Here is a 17,320-nt window from a genome sequence, read left to right as displayed (position 1 = left end):
AGGTTCATCCAAGTTGTATCCTACAAAGTGTAATACTTACAAATGCAGCAGTACCATCACTAGTTAGCCTGCCTAAAACTAGCGATGCGATTATGGTAAACATTAAACACATGAATAATAGATTTCCACACTATTTTAAAATAGTATATTAGATGATCCAGACTTTTTACAAAACTTTATTATAAAGTTCAGTTATTTGCCATTTTCTTAATACATCTGCTTATAGCAAGATGATCTATTTTCAAAATAATGCCTCATAATTGTTTTGAAATAACATTAGAGCTCTTAAATATTTGACTGTGAAGATTTCTGTTGCAATGACTTAAAATCAATGAACCTTGGTTACTTTGTTCATTTTCTTGTTTACTTTATTGCTTCTGTGAAGGAATATTGTTTTACTTACTGACTTGCAAACTAAATCTTTTAATATAACTTAATTGTATAAATTCATACAGAATTCCTTGTATGAATTTATTTTGTGGATTTAATACACTTAAAGAGTGTGCAGAATCCTGAAGTCCTTCACTTATTAAAACTACTAAATTTTTTAAAAAGTAAAACTGGCAGACATATATTTCAGGAATTTGACCTTGTATTAAATCACAGACTTTGTTTACATGCTGTTATGGAAAAGGCTTTAACTTTCCATTTGTTCAAAGTCATTCTTTAAAGAAGAAATTAGTCATTAAGTCATAAGAAAACTAACAGCAAGAGAAGTTGAGCTGATTGATTATAATCTTTGGGTAATATGATTTTAACAATTTAGCTAATGATTTATTTTGAGATACTTTTCTTCTATGTGTTAAATTTTCTAAAATAGTCTCCTCTACAGGACTACATGCACAGTACATTTACTTTTTTCTACTTTTAGCCTTAGTATGTTTATAGATTTATAGAATGCCCTTTACAAGTATTAATAACCATTCTATTACTACTCTGAGATACTTTGGACATCAGTAGTTGTTTTCATTCATGTCTTGACATTTTCAACAGTTTCTGCCCAGACCTTTTCCTGACATCTACTTGAATGTATCAAAGACATCTCAAAGTTATGTCCACTAAGGAAACTCTCCTCCAAAAGTCTGTATAGATACAAAATTTTATGGAAAATGTATATTGTTCACATCTATTATTTATAAATATTCTAAAATCAGAAACTAGATATTTAACATTAGAGAAATTATTGAAGTGTATTACATCAATATAATTATTTTATTGTGAGACTTAATGTCATGGGAAAATACAGTGAGTATGAAAGGCACAATATAAAATGGAATGTGAGGTATAATGCCAGTTGCGTATATGCATAAGAAAAATACTGGAAGAAAATGTGCACTATAAGAAAATACTCTGAAATAATATAGTATCAGTCATTATGGTTGGATGGTAAGAGTATTGGTAATTTTAATTTTTTTAGATATTCTATAATGAGCACACAATACATTTATTTGGAGTGCCTTTATTTAAAGTATAAATTTTATCCTAATACTTGACTTCACGTTTTTAAAATACGGCCTGTTGTTTTAGTCAGCTTACACTCTGTTATGCTGCAGTATCAAATAGCTCCTAAATTTAAATTAATAGTAGAACAAATTTTATTTCTTAATCACCTATATCATGTGCCAGCTGCCAGTGGCCCTCCCCTTTGTTATTCTGAGAACGGGCTAGAGAAACAGCTCCACCCAAGACATGCTGCTCTTGTATCAAAGGGGAAAGGGCTAGCAGAACCAGTCAGTTGCTCTTAAAGCTTCTGTTCAAAACTGTCACTTTCAGTCATATTTTATTTGCCAAAGCAAGTCACATGGTCAATGCCATGTCACTGGGGCATGAAATATAATCCTCTGGCAGAGAGAAGCCTTACAGTATTTGGCTAAGTAGAAACAGCATGATAATTTCATCAAGTAATACAGTCTACAATACCTATGCCATATCTGCGTATTTTTAATTCTTTGAATAGATACTGAATTACCACTGTTGCCACATAGGTGTATATAGGGGGAATCCTATACAGCTCTGGGGTAGGGATGGGTAGTCATTTACATAATGTATGATGGATCACTATAAAGTTGTGTTTTTTTAAACTTAATTATTCATATTATCCATATTCAGTGGCTCTGAACATTATGCATCATAAGAATGGTATATATTTTCCTTTCACATATTAAGACTATAATTTTGTTCATAATATTTGCTTGTTTGAACTGAGTTCTTACCATTCTTTCTTCTGAATAAGAGCTTGTAAGTTTCTATTCCATATATATGTGTAAAGTGCCGATCTAGAATTATATAACTGCTCTCAGTTTATTTTTTTTAAATCTTCACCTGAGGATATGTTTATTGATTTTAGAGAGAGAGGAAGGGAGAGAGAAAGAAGCGTCAATGTGAGAAACACTGATCATTGCCCCCCGTATGCACTCTGACCAGGGATCAAACATCCAACCTAGGCATGTGCCTTGACAGGGGACCAAACCCGCAACCTTTTTGGTGTATGGGACGATGCTCCAACCCCTTGTGCCACCCAGCCAGGGCTCAGTTGATATTTTGAATGACAGTTCTCAACAGATCTTAATTTCCTTGAGCTCATTAAATTAAAAATACACAAGATATTAATGAATTATCTTTGAGTAATTACTCATTCTTTTCATTGATAATAAATAAAATTTGAGTATTTAAAGAGCACTAAGTGTACCTTATGTAAACATTACATGGAAGCAGTTGGTAATGACTACTGTTTTGAGTAAAGATCAGAAGGAAAATGAAGAAGAATTATATTTGTTTTGAAAATGCCTTTATAAACACCACTTTTGCTAAATAGAACAATATCTTATTTAAATTTTTAAATTTTAATTGGCTTACATTATATTAATTTGCTTTTATAAAGTAGGCATCAGACGCTTTTGATTGTTGGTGACTTGAATACATAGAGTATGTTCATCACGTTAAAAAATTTTATTAATTTTTATATTTTTCAATTAAAGTTTATAGTCAATATTATTTTATATTAGTTTCAGGTGTACAGCATAATGGTTAGACAGTCATGTACTTTACAAAGTGTTCCCTGTGATTTTTCCAGTACCTACTTGGCAGTATACATTGTTATTACAATATTATTGACTATATTTTTTATGCTGTACTTTATGTCCCCATGACTGTTTTGTAACTACCAATCTGTACTTCTCAGTCCCTTCAACTTTTCACTCAGTTTCCCAGTCTCCCTGCCCTCTGGCAAACATACCTGTTCTCTGTACCTATGAGCCTGTTTCTGTTCTACTCTTGTTGATTTATATTGTTCTTTAGATTTCACACATAAGTAAAATCATGTAGTATTTGTCTTTCTCTGACTGACTTAGAATGATGCCCTCTAGGTCCATCCATGCTGTCAAAAATGTTAAGATTTCATTCCTTTTTATGGCAGAGTAATATTCTATTCTATTGTATATACATACTACAACTTTTTTATCCATTGATGGGCACTAGTGTTGCTTCCATAATTTAGCTGTTATAAATATTGCTACAGTGAACATTAATTAGTGTTTTGGGTTTCTTCAGTTAATACATGCAGAAGTGAAATTGCTGGGTCATAAACCAGTTCCATTTTTAATTTTTTTGAGGAACCTCCATACTGCTTTCCATAGTTGCTGCACCAAACTGCACTCCCACCAGTGATGTAAAAGGGTTTCTCCACATCCTCACCAGCACTGGCTGTTGGTATATTGATGATAGCCATTCTGACTGGTGTGAGGTGAAATCTCATTGTGGTTTTAATTTGTGTTTCTCTGATGATCAGTGACATTGAGCATCTTTGCATATGTCTATTGGCCATTTGCATATCCTCTTTGGAGAAGTGTCTATTCAGGCCCTTTGCTCATTTTTTAATTGGATTTTTTGTTCTTTTGGCATATAGTTTTGTAAGTTCTCTATATATTTTTGGTATTAACCCCTTATCAGATGTATCAGTCATTATATTTTCCTATTTAGTGGGTTGTCTGTTTATTTTGTTGATGGTTTCCTTTACCAAAGCATTCTGTAGATTCAACACAATTCTTATAAAGATACCAATAACATATTTCACATAACTAATTAAAAAATTTATATGGAACCACAAAAGGCCCTGCATGGCAACAGTGATCCTGAGAAAAAAAGAACAAAGTTGGAGGACTCGTCCTACCTAATACCAAACTATACTGTAAGGCCATAGTAATCAAAACAGCATGGTACTTCCATAAAAACAGAAACATAAATTAATGGAACGGAATAGAGAGCCCAAAATAAACCCATAATTTTATAGTCAATATTTGAAGAGGAAACAAGCACATTCAATGGGCTAAAAAAATGGTGTTTGGGAAATTAGACAGATACGTGCAGAAAAATGAAATTAGTTCTTATGCCACACACGAAAATAAATTCGAAATGGATTAAAGACTTATGTGTTAGACCTAAAACCATAAAAATCCTAGAAGAAAACATAGGCAGTAAAATTTAGGACATTACTCACAGCAATATTTTATCTGATATATCTCTTCAGGTAAGGGAAACAAAAGAAAATATAAATAATTGGGACTACATCAAACTGGTTTTATTTTTTTTGCATGTTACCTAATTTTCCAACATCACTTATTGAATAGACTGTTTTGTCCCATTGTATGTTCTTGCCTTTTTTGCCAAATAGTAATTGACCGTATAGGTATGGGCTCTGTATTCTTTTCCATTGATCTCTGTGTCTGTTTTTATGCCAGTACCATGATGGTTTGATTATTATGACCTTGTAGTATACTTTGATGTCAGGTAGTATGATTTCTGCAACTTTACTCTTCTTTTTCAATTTTACTATAGCTATCCATATAAACTTCAGGATTATTTGTTCTAGTTCTATGAAATATTCCATTGGTATTTTGATAGGAATTGTGTTGAATCTATAGATTGCTTTGGGTAGTATGAACATTTTAACAATGTTAATTCTTCCTGTCCATAAGCACGGTATATGCTTTCACTTATCTGGAGCTCCTTCAATTTCTTTCTTCAATGTCTTACAATTTTCAGAGTACAAGTCTTTCACCTTCTAGGTAGTTTATTTAACTTTTTGATACAGTTGTAAATGGGATTGTTTTCTCAGTTTCCCTTTCTGATAGTTTATTATTAGTGTATAAAAATACAACTGACTATTGAATATTTGTTTTGTATCCTGCTACTTTACTGAATTCACTTGTCATTTATTTGTATAGTTATTTGATGGAATCTTTAGGATTCTTTATATACAGTATCATGTCATCTACAAATGACAGTTTTACCTCTTCCTTTCCAATTTGGATGCCTTTTATTTCTTTTTCTAGTTTGATTGCTGTGTCTACGACTTCCAGTACTATGTTGAATAAGAGTAGTGAAAGTGCAACATCCCTTTCTTTTTCCTGATCTTATAGGAAATGCCTTTAGTTTCCCCCCATTGAATATGATGTTAGCTGTGGATTTGTCTTATATGATCTTTATTATTTTGATGTATGTTCCATCTGTGCCCACCTTGCTGCACGTTTTTTACCATGAATAGTGCTAGATTTTGTTAAATGGTTTTTCCGTATCTATTGATATGATCATGATTTTTACTCTTCATTTTGTTTATGTGGTGCATCACGAAAATTGATTTCGATAATGTGTACCAGCCTAAATCCCACTCAGTCATGGCCTGTGATCTTTTTAATGTATTGCTGGATCCAGTTTGCTAATATTTTGGTGAGGATTTTTGCAACTTTGTATCTTTGTTCAGCAGAGATATTGGTCTATAATTTTTTCTGTTGTAGTATTTACTGGTTTTGGAATTAATATAATACTGACCTTGTAAAATGAGTTGGGGAATCAGCTCTTCTTGAATTTTTTGGAATAGTTTGAGAGGGATAGGTGTTAGCTGTTCTTTGAAGGTTTGGTAAAATTTACCTGTGAAGCCATCTGGGCCCAGGGCTTTTGTTTTTTTGGAAGTTTTAGATTACTGCTTCAATTTCTTGAAATCAGTCTATTCAGATTTTCTGTTTCTTTTTTTTCAGTTTGGGGAGACTGTATATTACTGGAAGTTTATTTATTTCTTTGAAACTGTCCGATTTGTTAGCTTACAGTTGTTTGTAACATTTTCTTATAATCCTTTGTATTTCTGAGATGTCAGTTGTTACTTCTCTCTCATTTCTTATTTTATTGATTTTGGCCCTCTCTTTTTTCCTTGATGAGTCCGAAGATTTACCTGTCTTGTTTATCTTTTCAAAAAAATTACAGCTCTTGGTTTCATTGATCTTCTGTATTTTTTTAACTATTTTGTATGTGTCTGCTCTAATTGTTATTATTTCCTTTTTTTTCTCACTTTGAGCTTTGTTTGTTGTTTTTTTCCTGGTTCCTTTGAGTGTCAGATTAGATTGGTTATTTGAGAGTTTTCTTTCTTCTTGAGATGTAATGATATGAATTTCTTTCTTGGGAATGCTCCTGCTGTGTCCCATAAATTTGGGGTTGTGTTGTTTTCATTATCAGACTCAGTTTGTGTCAAGGTAACTTCTGATTTCTTCCTTGATCTTATTGTTAACCCATTCATTGTTTAGTAACATGTTATTTAGCTTCCATGTTTTTGTGTGTTACTCAGTTTTTTTCTTCTCATTGATTCCTAGTTTCATACCGTTGTAGTCAGAGATGATGCTTGATATGATATCAGTCTTCATAAATTTATTGAGACTAATTTTGTGTCCTAACATGTGGTCTTGTCGTAGAAAATATTTTTCCATATGCCCTCGAAAACAGTGTATATTCTGCTGGTTTCGGATGGAATGCTCTGAACATATCAATTAAATCCATCTGATTGAGTGTGTTATTTTGCTCATAGAGTTTAAAGTACTTTATATAAACTATTTTTCAATCTAATAGTTAAGAAGAAAAGACTTGTTGTAAATTAAAATACTATGTAAATTTTAGCAATGTGTCTTAGAGAAGAGTTTGTTAAGTTTCATTGGAGGCAGACCTTGCTTGCTTTTTATAACCTTTTTTCCTTGAAACAGCATTAATGAAACTTTGTATAGTGTTTAGTTAAAACTTCTACTTTATAAGAATTTTGTTTGGACTCAAAAATACCTTTTGGTCCCATAGTAATAGTTTTTGTGTGCATTTTTATTGTAGTAGATACTGCTAAATGACTCTGCAGGAAGGTAGTTGTCAACTCTTGATATTAATAATCTTAATTTTTGTCAGTCCACTAGAAGGTAACATCTTACTTTGTTGTAATCCCTTATTTATTATACATTTAAATTTTACTTTTTCTTTTCCTTTGAACTACCTATTCATACCCATGGTACACTTTGGTATTCGGTTGCGTAAGTTTTTGTGTAGTTTTTACTGTAAATTGGATTCTGTCACTGAAACAAATCTAGTCACACTATCTCTTCATTGCCCGAATCAGTGGATTTATCTTAATTATTTAACATGCTTGACCTTTTCCTCATTCTTAAATTCATATTCATAATAGACCTTAATTCCTGATTTTCTTCTTCTTGGGCTACTTCTCTTTTGATAGTTTTTTCTTCTACTCTTGTCAGTGAACCCCTCTTCACAATATGTATTTTTTTTTTTATATCCTCCCCATGATCATAGTTTTGATTCCTATTGGTGACCAAATTACAGGTGCCTCCTATACTACTGCAGTTTGTGCCTCTGTTCACAATTGAAGGAAAGACTGAATTTCTATTGGAGACGAATGAAAATAAAGATGTAATTTTTCCCATCTAAGTTTACCAGCTCCCTGAGTTCTATCTAGCCTTATGAATTTGTGGATTTTAGGGGAATTACTGCTACAAGACTGACATTTTCTATTGCTTACTGGTTGTTTCCACCTGCATATATCATATCATTGACATTATCATCGTAATTAAGTTTATTTGAATGCTACCTATATACTAGACAAAATGCTAGCTGCTTTTCATGCATTATATATATCTCCTTCAGTCTTCCTTACTGCCCTAATATCTCAATTTTAGAGATATGGAAACATTTGGCTAAAGATTAGGCTTGCCCAAGATCATGAATGTGGAAGCTGAATTCAGATTAGGTCTTCTTGACTCTAGAGTCTTTGTTCTTAATTATTATGTCATTATGTTTTATCTTTACCCTACTTTTTCCCCTGCCACCCACACCAAGTTTTTGTTCTCTGCTGGTGTACCATCTTCCATTGAAACCAAACAATAGGATCATCCTAGACTCTTTCTCTTCCATTACATGCAACCCATCACCAAGTTTTTCAGCTTATTTTCAGAATGTTTCTTAAACCAACATTCTACACCTTCCCCTAATCAAACTACCACTACCATATACTTAGTTTAAGTTTTTCTTCATCATATCTTAGATGAGCAATTTTCAACCATTTTCATCTCATGGCATACATAAACTAATTACTAAAATTCTGCAGCGTATCAAAAAATATATGTTTTGCCAATCTCACAAAAAATATAATTTTGATTTATTTGCACTGGATGGCTATTATTGTGTTGATCTCATTTTTGTATTTGACAATCTAAGAGAAAAGAGGTGAGTCCCTGACTAAATAGTCAGGTATTACATGTTTTAAACGTTTTTGCAGCACACCGATTGAAAACTGCTGATCACTGTCTTAGATGGATGTTTCCATTGGTCTCCTAATTATTCTCTCTGCTTTCGTTTTTGTGTTCCTTTAATCCATGCTACTCCTCAAACAAGCTTTCTTATACAAAAAAAAAATCTGATATTCAACTTTCTGTTTAAATTCCTTGAATAATGTTACATTATCAAAAAGATAAAATTCAGTTCCATATTATGTCACAAAAGTTCCTTAAATTAATGGTAATATCAATCATCCTTTCTTACTACTTCCCCATAATTTTGCTTCAGTTATATCTTAGTGACCTCCTAGTTCCATACTTTTGTACCTGTTATTCTTTCCATTCAGAATTCCTCCTTTTCCTTAGCTATCTTGCAAACTTACTAAAGCTCCAGACTCGGTTCCTAAGTTATTACCTCTATGAAGCACTATGAAGTCCTAGTCCCATTATACTAAATAAGCCCATTATTTCTGAGTTTTTGATGCCTCAACTGTAAAGTTAGGTTATCAGCATCTATCTTAAAGGAGTTGTTAGGAGTAATTAAAAGAATAATAAATTCAAAATAACTAGTGCTGTGCCTTTACAGGGATTGAGCAAAAAAGGAAAAAGAAAGAACTCATGAACACAGACGGCAGGGTGGTCATTGCAGGGGGGCCAGAAGACGGGTGGAGGTGGAAGAGGGTTTGGGGGCATAAATAGTGATGGAAAAAATTAATTAAGAAAATACTCAGAATCAGTAGTTTTATATTTCTTCCTCAAATGACTCTGTGAATAATGATGTTACAATACAGTTGTGTATTTGCCCCACATTATGAACTTGGAGATCCTCAGATGAGAGATTTTGTTTACTTTGTATACTTGCTGATACATATTAGCTATCCTATGAATACATTTTAGAGACTCTAATAAATGTTATGACTAGGCATTGAGTAGCCAAGTAGAATGAAGTCAATGGCTCCTATGAGTGATTCCTGTTTGTTTCCTCTATTTAGTGGTGATGAATTCCTCAACTTTCTTCTGAAATTGAACAAACAATGTGGCCATTTAATAACAGCGGTACAGAATATCATTACTGAGCTGCCTGTAAATTCTCACAAGGTATTCTACAAAAGTTCTAAGTGAAGAAAAGTATGTATCCTGCAGAACATTCCAGATAAGTCAGTGATAATTCAGTAAACAGTAATGTTCTGGTAAAATTGTATTTTTCTTTACAAAATCATATAAACTCTAAATAGCTAAATATATTTAATATTACTCCTTTACATACTAATTAATTGAAAACAATTGTCTTCTAGCCCTCAAGAAGAGGAAAATGAGTCAGATGAAAAATTAAATTGATCAATGTATTGAACTTACCATTTGTTCTTAAGGGAAATTAATTGTTTAGAATAAAAAGTGACAGGAAACCCAAGTGAAAGTTGAAACAAACCAGAGGGTTGTATGTTATTAAAAACCCTATCAATATAAGGTTTTTTAATGAAGAAAATTTTATTTTAGTTTTCAAATCATTTTTTATTTTTCAATTACATTTGACATACATTATTTTATTAGTTGCAGGTGTACACCCCAGTGATCAGACATTGCATAACTTACTAAGTGATCACCTATATAAATCTCACACCCACCTGACTTCATACATAGTTATTAGAATATTGTTGACTATTATCCCTATGCTGCACTTTACATCCCCATGACTGTTTGTAACAACAAATTTGTACGTCTTAATCCCTTCACCATATAACCATCGCCACAACACCCATTCCATCTGGTAATTGTCAAAATGTTCTCTTTATCTATGAGTCTGTTTCTGTTCTGCATGTTCATTTTTTTTTTTAGATTCAGTTGTTGATAGGTATATATTTATTGCCATTTTATTGTTCATATTTTTTATCTTTCTTCTTAAAGAAAACCCTTTAACATTTCATTAATGATGGTTTGGTGGTGATGAAGTCCTTTAGCTCTTTCTTATCTGGGAAGATCTTTATATGTCCTTTAGTTCTAAACAGTAGCTTTGCTGGGTTTCTCTAATCTTGGCTGTAGGTCTTTGCTTTTTATCACTTTGAATATTTTTTGCCAGTCCCTTCTGGCCTGCAAAGTTTCTGTTGATAAATCAGCTGAAGTCTTATGGGATCTCCCTTGTAGGTAACTAGCTGCTTTTGTCTTGCTGGTTTTCAGCTTCTATCTTTATCTTTAACTTTTGGAATTTAATTATGGTGTGTCTTGATGTGGGCCTCTTTGAGTTCATCTTGTTTGTAACTGTCTGCAATTCCTGGACTTGAATGCCTATTTTCTTCACCAAGTTAGGAGAGTTTTCTGTCATTATTTTTTCAAATAGATTTTCAATGTCTTCCTCTCTTTCTTCTCGTTCTGGCACCCCCATGATGTGAATGTTAGTGTGCTTACAGTTGTCCCAAAGGCCCCTTACACTAGCCCACATTTTTTGGATTGCTTTTTCTTTTGCTGTTCTGATTGAGTGTTCCTTGCTTCCTTATATTACAAATTGCGGATTTGATTCTCAACTTCATCTACTACTCTACTGTTGACTCCCTGTAAATTATTCTTCATTTCAGTTAGTATATCCTTGGTATCTGATTGGCCTTTTTTTATGCTGTTGAAGCTTTCGCTAAGTTCATTGAACACCCTTATAACCAGTGTTTTGATCTCTGCATCTATTAGATTGCTTGTCTCCATTTTGTTTAGTTCTTTCTCTGGAGTTTTGTTCTGTTCTTTCATTTGGGACATGGTTCTTTGTCTCCTTGATTTTGTAGCCTCCCTGTGTTTGTTTCTTAGGTAGAGCTGCTCTATCTCCAAGGCTTGGTAGCATGGCTCAATGTAGTAGGTGTTCTATAGGGGCCGGTGGCATAGCCTTCCCCATCACCCAATCTGGTTACTCAAGTTGCACCCTCTGTGTGGGCTGTGTACACCTTCCTCTTGTTAGCTGAGCCTTGATTGCTGTTTGCACATCAATGGGAGAGATTTACCCCCAGGCCAATCATCTGCAGGGACAAGCTGCAACCACCAACCTCCAACTGCCATGGAGAATCAGCTGTACAGAGGCCCACCCCACAGAGCAGGACTTACTTCAGCAAGGCTCTGGTGCCTACTGAGTACACCCCTTGAGTGTATTGCTTGTGGAGGTGTCAGGGTGGTAGTGCTTTGATGTGGTCCAAAGCTGTCCACCAAGTGAGCTGGCTCTGAGGACTCCTAGGAGGTGCAGGCCAAGGTCAGCCTCTGCCTGTGTCTGGTCTAGGCCACCTGGCATGAGCTACAAAGCAATCTGCAGATGGCTGCTACTTGTGCAGGACTTAAGAGGTGCCAAGGTGAGGCCAGGTAGTCAACCAGACCAGCTAATGCTATTCCTAGGCCTGGGACCACTTAGGGAGAGGTACAGGGCATGCTGAGGCCAGAAGCTGGTTATTTGACAGGTTTTAGGAAAGTCTGAAGCATAAGCCAAGACAGGCCATTCATGTGGAAAAGCCCTGGATACAGCTTGGGTGGGCCCCAAATTTAGGTGGGGCAGGGCCTCAGGGAATCACCAGGGCAGAGCAAACAGTGTTACCCAGGTTGATGGAGTCTCAGATATGGCACCTACTTGTCTCCATGTGGGGGAAGGCTTATTAAAGGAACAATGGCATCTACCAGCACTTCTGCCTGGGAGAAAGCTGCCCCTACAGTTTTCATCCTTATGCCAGACAATTCACTTCCTCCTCACATAGCTCTGGTGCTTTTCAAGCTAGTACCCCTGCACTGGAGCTCAAACGACATGAGTCTGAGTAAGTCTGTAAACAGGCCCTTTAAGAGGAACTGCCTGGGGCTCCAGAAGCCCCCCATCTCTGTAAGCCTCGATCTCTACCGGTTTTTACAGCCAGAAGTTATGGGGACTTACTTCTCTTTCTGGCATTAGACCCTGGGTAGGGGGCCTGGTGGGCTAGGATGCCTTGCTCCTCAGGAGGGACCTCTGCAGCTGAGGGACCAGTTCATTCTGCATCTCCACCTCTCCTGCCAGTTTGGATGTGGCTTCTTTAATTCCCTAGTTGTAGGACTTCCATTCTGCCAGATTTCAGGTTGCTCTGAAAGATGGTTATTCTGTAGGTTAGTTGTAATTTTGATGTGGTTGTGGGAGGAGGCCAGAAATTTTAAATAGAGAAAATATAAGTAACTCATAAATGCAGTCTTATTTTGGAGAGTTTTTCGTGTGATTTGGCTTTAGTTATGTGTTTCTAGTGAAAAAAATGTTAATGTACTTGTTTTCCTGTGATTTTTATTTAACACTGACATGCGGATCATGTCATTCTTAAACTTTCATGAATTTATTTTCACTATAAATATTATTACTAATATCAATCTTCATAAAGTTATATATACTATGTATATTTACTAAGTGCATTCAGGAAACTTTTGACTATTTATATAAATATACTGACTTCTTTTTGGTGGCAGGATTTATCCTGAACAAAAAATGCTTTTGAGTTAAATTTATGTATAATTTTTGTGGACTTAAAGTTTGAAAGTTGTTTCCCATTCTCTAAGTTGCAACTTTTGAAAATGTTAACAGATCGTACTTGAATGGGCTTCTCCTCGGAATTTTGCTTCAGTTTGTGAGGAACTGGTTAGTAATGTTGAAGATTTGAGTGAAGAGGTCTGCAAGCTAAAAGACTTAATTCAGAAGGTACGTATTTAACATAAAAAGGGGGGAAATGATTTGCAGCATAGTATGTTAGACAGTGAGGTAACTCTGAAAAGAGCAGCTTAAGCTCCCACTAAACTATTGGAAAGAGTACGGTTTCCCATGGAAGAAATATACATGGGAAACAAACTTTGTCAGTCATTGAAGAAATGCATGTAAAAAGAACGATATATCACTTTTATATTTTAAATTAGCAGGGATAAATGTATCTCTACCCATTTCTGATTAGAGTTTAACAAACTGATATTCTCATTTGAGACAGATGTCACAACCCCTTTCAGAAACAATTTGACAAGATGTGCCAAGAACCATAAAAATATTTGTATCTTTCAATAGTAGCTAAATGATTTCAAAAGTGTATGTACCATAAGTATGCTATACTAGCAGAATGACTAAATAAATTAGGCACACTTTTTTGCCATAATGATATGCAGCCAGTTGAGAAAATAATGAAAATCAAGTATCAGCTTGTTAAAGATACAGTTATATTCATAGGTTTTACTTATATGTAAATATGCAGATAAAAATATTACCAAAATTAGAGTTTATTAGCTGAGTTAATGAGGTAGGATTGTGGATAAAATATTCTGTTTTTTAGAATTTCTATATCTTTTGTAATACACCTTTTTTAAAAAAGTATGGGTTTTTTTAATTCTTGTTTCCATATGCACATACAAGTATATATCTGGCTTCAAAGACAGGTGGTTTTTCCCTCTTTAAGAAAATAGGCTCTAACAAAATCTAAGCTCCTGAAATAGGGTACTCTTTTGAAGATAGATAAGAAACAAGAACACTTTCACCTGACTAAAGAACTCACTTCTGAGTCCTCCAAGTCTGTTTATAAATAAGTTTAATATACGTAGTTTTTAAAATATGTGATGTGAACATTAGATTATGCATTAAATTTTTATAGCATCAACCCATAAATTATTTAATATTTCATTATTTTCATCAAAAATTTTCCTCAAAATAAATTTTATACATGTTCCAGGTAATTTGTCATTCTAGCTATTAACAGATGTTCTCATCAAAAGGAGTCTTTTTAAAAAGTGAGTAGAAAATTATGGAGCAAATTTTACCCAAAAAAATAGAGAAAGTTATTTCGAATGGAGCAAATGAGCAATATAATTCAAAATTATTGTAGATGATAGCCCCATTCCAGAGAAAGAGGCATCTTAGAAAGTGTATTATCTCTCACATTTGTCCTTTCGACAAATGTAAGAATGCTTTCTCTATGTCAGGCAAATTGTGCTACACAAGCTAGGGAGAGCCTGACTTGCTGAAAACATGAAAATTAGAGTACTCTTCATCTTCACTCCCTGCATCACATAGAAGGATTTAAGGAAAATGGTATTGGTTTTTACTTACTGTAGTATTTTTATGGGAATCCAAGAGAAATTGGGAAAGATTTTTATAAAAAATACTTCCTGCAAAGCATCAACCTTTAATGTTTAGTGTGGGGAATTCCCCAACATCTTTGCCTCAGATTAATAATTATTTGGTTCCTTCAAGATGAACTAAAAACATGTTGGGGCTGGTACTGGAGGATTGAAATGAAATGAGACCAGATTTTTCTTAAAGGAATGAATTTAAGAAACACTGCTTTAACAGGTGATTTTGACTATCAAACATAAATAAATCAGGCACCATATTTATTTTAATAATGTGTATTATAAACAGAAATTTTAGCTTTCTTTAGCTAAATGGAAGTCATTTTTCTGTGACCTTCTTTACCTGAAATCTGTACATTTCTATGTGAGGACTAGCCTTGAAAACACATTTATTGGTTTATAATAATAGCAAATACAGTTCTTTCGGCAGGAAAGTATTAATTTTGGAGCAAACTAGAGCATTGGTTTTTCTGGATTAATCTTACACAAGTAGTAATCACCATAGTGAGATTTGATTTTAAAAGCTATGAAGGCTTCCAAATTTGGAAATATGCTATCATGCCTGTTTATGATATTTCCAAGTTTACCAATAATAACAAGGGAATTTTTAAAAAGAACCATATGAGTTGTCATAAGTATATGAAGGAGGTAACAGAGAGAGAGGGTGGGAGAGGTCAAGGCTGGACTTTAGCACCACATCACTCTCTTTCAAACCAACACACTGACAGGCTCCTGTCAGAAAGGGTCATTCTAAGTAATTGGTTAATAAAAGGAATGACTGTTTCGGGATTCAGTAAATGGAGCATCAGTGTCAAAAAGGAATCTGTTGCTGAATGAAGCCATTTGGAAGTTAGACCAAGAATACAGTATTAATGAGATTGGCACTGAAGTCCATTTCTACTATAAATTTAAAATTAATTTTGCAGGCTTTTTAAATTAAATATTTACACTGTAGATTTTAGAAGTAGTTGTTCTTGCTAATGATGAAAGTATTTGTCACCACTCCAGCACAGGATGCTTCTAGTAAATATCACTCTATAAATGTGCCTGATTGTTTTTATCTTTCAAGGATCTTTTGGTTTCTGTTCATTCTCCCTCTTTTACCCTTGCTCAACAACTGCCTCCTGTCTCTGTCTCTCTCCCCCCTCCCCTGCCCTTCTCTTTCACACTGTCTCACAGGCACGCACACACAAGAGTTGGGGGACCTTCTTTAGCAAGAAATGTCGGTGTCTAGAAGTTGAGAAACTGACTGGGCCATGTACTTTTATTGCAGAAAAGTACTAGAAGAACCACTTAGGCTTTTATTGATGTTTGTTCCTGCAATTATGTTTAAATAAAGGATTAAATTTCTAGTGTTAGCATCAAACCTTACAAATTTTGTTAAATTTTACATGTTGTAGGTATTAGAATGGTTAACATTTTTGTAAAAAATCAATTGATACTTAATACAGAAGGAAAAAATTACAATTGTCATTTCTTAGGTAGTAATAGAAACTTTAACATTATTTCATGATATAAAAATATGATATTAAAATATAGTAACTTTAGAGCAATTATTTTTAATGTGAAACTAATGATTTATTATAATGGGATCCTGGTGAAAGAAAGACTATTTAAAGACACATGTGGTCACTTTTAATCTTCCATAAGAATCTTGCATTGGCTGTGTCTAAATCATGCATTAACATAGATATATTGTGATATTTATTTTTTAATCAAATATATTTCTATTTTAGAGCACTGTACATTAACTTTTTTTCTCATATAAAATATTAGTTGCAAAATGAAAGAGGAAATGATCCAACTCATATGCCATTAATAGAAGAAGTATCTACATGGAATAGTAGAATTTTGAAGAGGACCGCTATTACAGTGTGTGGATTTGGATTTCTTCTTTTCATTTGCAAGCTAACTTTCCAGAGAAAATAATCCTAATATTTGTTTTAAGAAATGTATGTGTATTTTATTCAGATTACCTTAAAAATGTTACTTTTAACCATTTGTGGCCCAGTATAACTACATGCTTTGCCAATACTCCACAGGAAAAGTTATGATAGCATAGAGTAGGAAGTTTTTCTTTAGAAACTGGTTTGTCAATTTGAGTTAAAATGTTAATTTGTTATATTTTATGTTAATTTTTAATTAAATTTATAGGGGTGACATTGGTTCACAGGGTCATAGGTTCCAGGCATGCATTTCTATGATACATGATCTATATTGTGATACTTTGTGTTATTTTATGTTAATTTTGATCAAGCAGTAAGTTATAAGTGATTCTTAAGTTTGATTCCATAACTCTAAATCATATTCAAAATAAAAGTTTTATCTGATATTCTTTGACATTTAGAAAAATGTGTTCATTTGTCACAGTGGATGTTTCAAAACCTGTAGTGTTCATTAATCAATAGCTTTCTTTTAGTCCTTATTTTTCCCTCTCATTATTATGTAACAAGGAATTTCTTCCTTAGTTTTATAGTTGCATAACATTATTAAGAAATTACTAACTTTGAAACTATTCCATAGAATTTAAAGGATAAAGATAAAATGTGAAATTTTTTAATCATAGATTAAAAATATAGAGAAAGCATTTTAAATGTAAAGTAAAAAAAAAGAAAATTTATGTAATGTACTTAACGGGAACATATGACATG

At 33.6% G+C, this 17,320-nt stretch overlaps 1 protein-coding gene across 2 annotated transcripts in view; it reads left to right on the top strand.

Annotated features, from left to right (window-relative positions):
* The window catches only part of ASZ1 (ankyrin repeat, SAM and basic leucine zipper domain containing 1), a 77,046-nt gene extending 60,448 nt beyond the window's left edge, over nt 1-16,598 (top strand). The window contains exons 11-13 of one of the 2 annotated variants that reach the window (XM_054564599.1): nt 9,584-9,689; nt 13,147-13,260; nt 16,446-16,598. In XM_054564599.1, coding sequence (XP_054420574.1) covers nt 9,584-9,689; nt 13,147-13,260; nt 16,446-16,598 — 373 coding nt within the window. Of the gene's footprint in view, nt 1-9,583; nt 9,703-13,146; nt 13,261-16,445 lie in introns of both variants that reach the window. The other variant, XM_054564600.1, reaches the window with a different exon arrangement.
* Nucleotides 16,599-17,320: the final 722 nt, after the last annotated feature.

Source organism: Pteronotus mesoamericanus, unplaced genomic scaffold (genome assembly GCF_021234165.1).
Source record: "Pteronotus mesoamericanus isolate MK-2021 breed Mesoamerican mustached bat unplaced genomic scaffold, CSHL_Meso_final scaffold_85, whole genome shotgun sequence".
Taxonomy (NCBI): domain Eukaryota; kingdom Metazoa; phylum Chordata; class Mammalia; order Chiroptera; family Mormoopidae; genus Pteronotus; species Pteronotus mesoamericanus.
The sequence above is the reverse complement of the archived record's forward strand: the minus strand, read 5'-3'. Positions and strand labels throughout refer to the sequence as shown.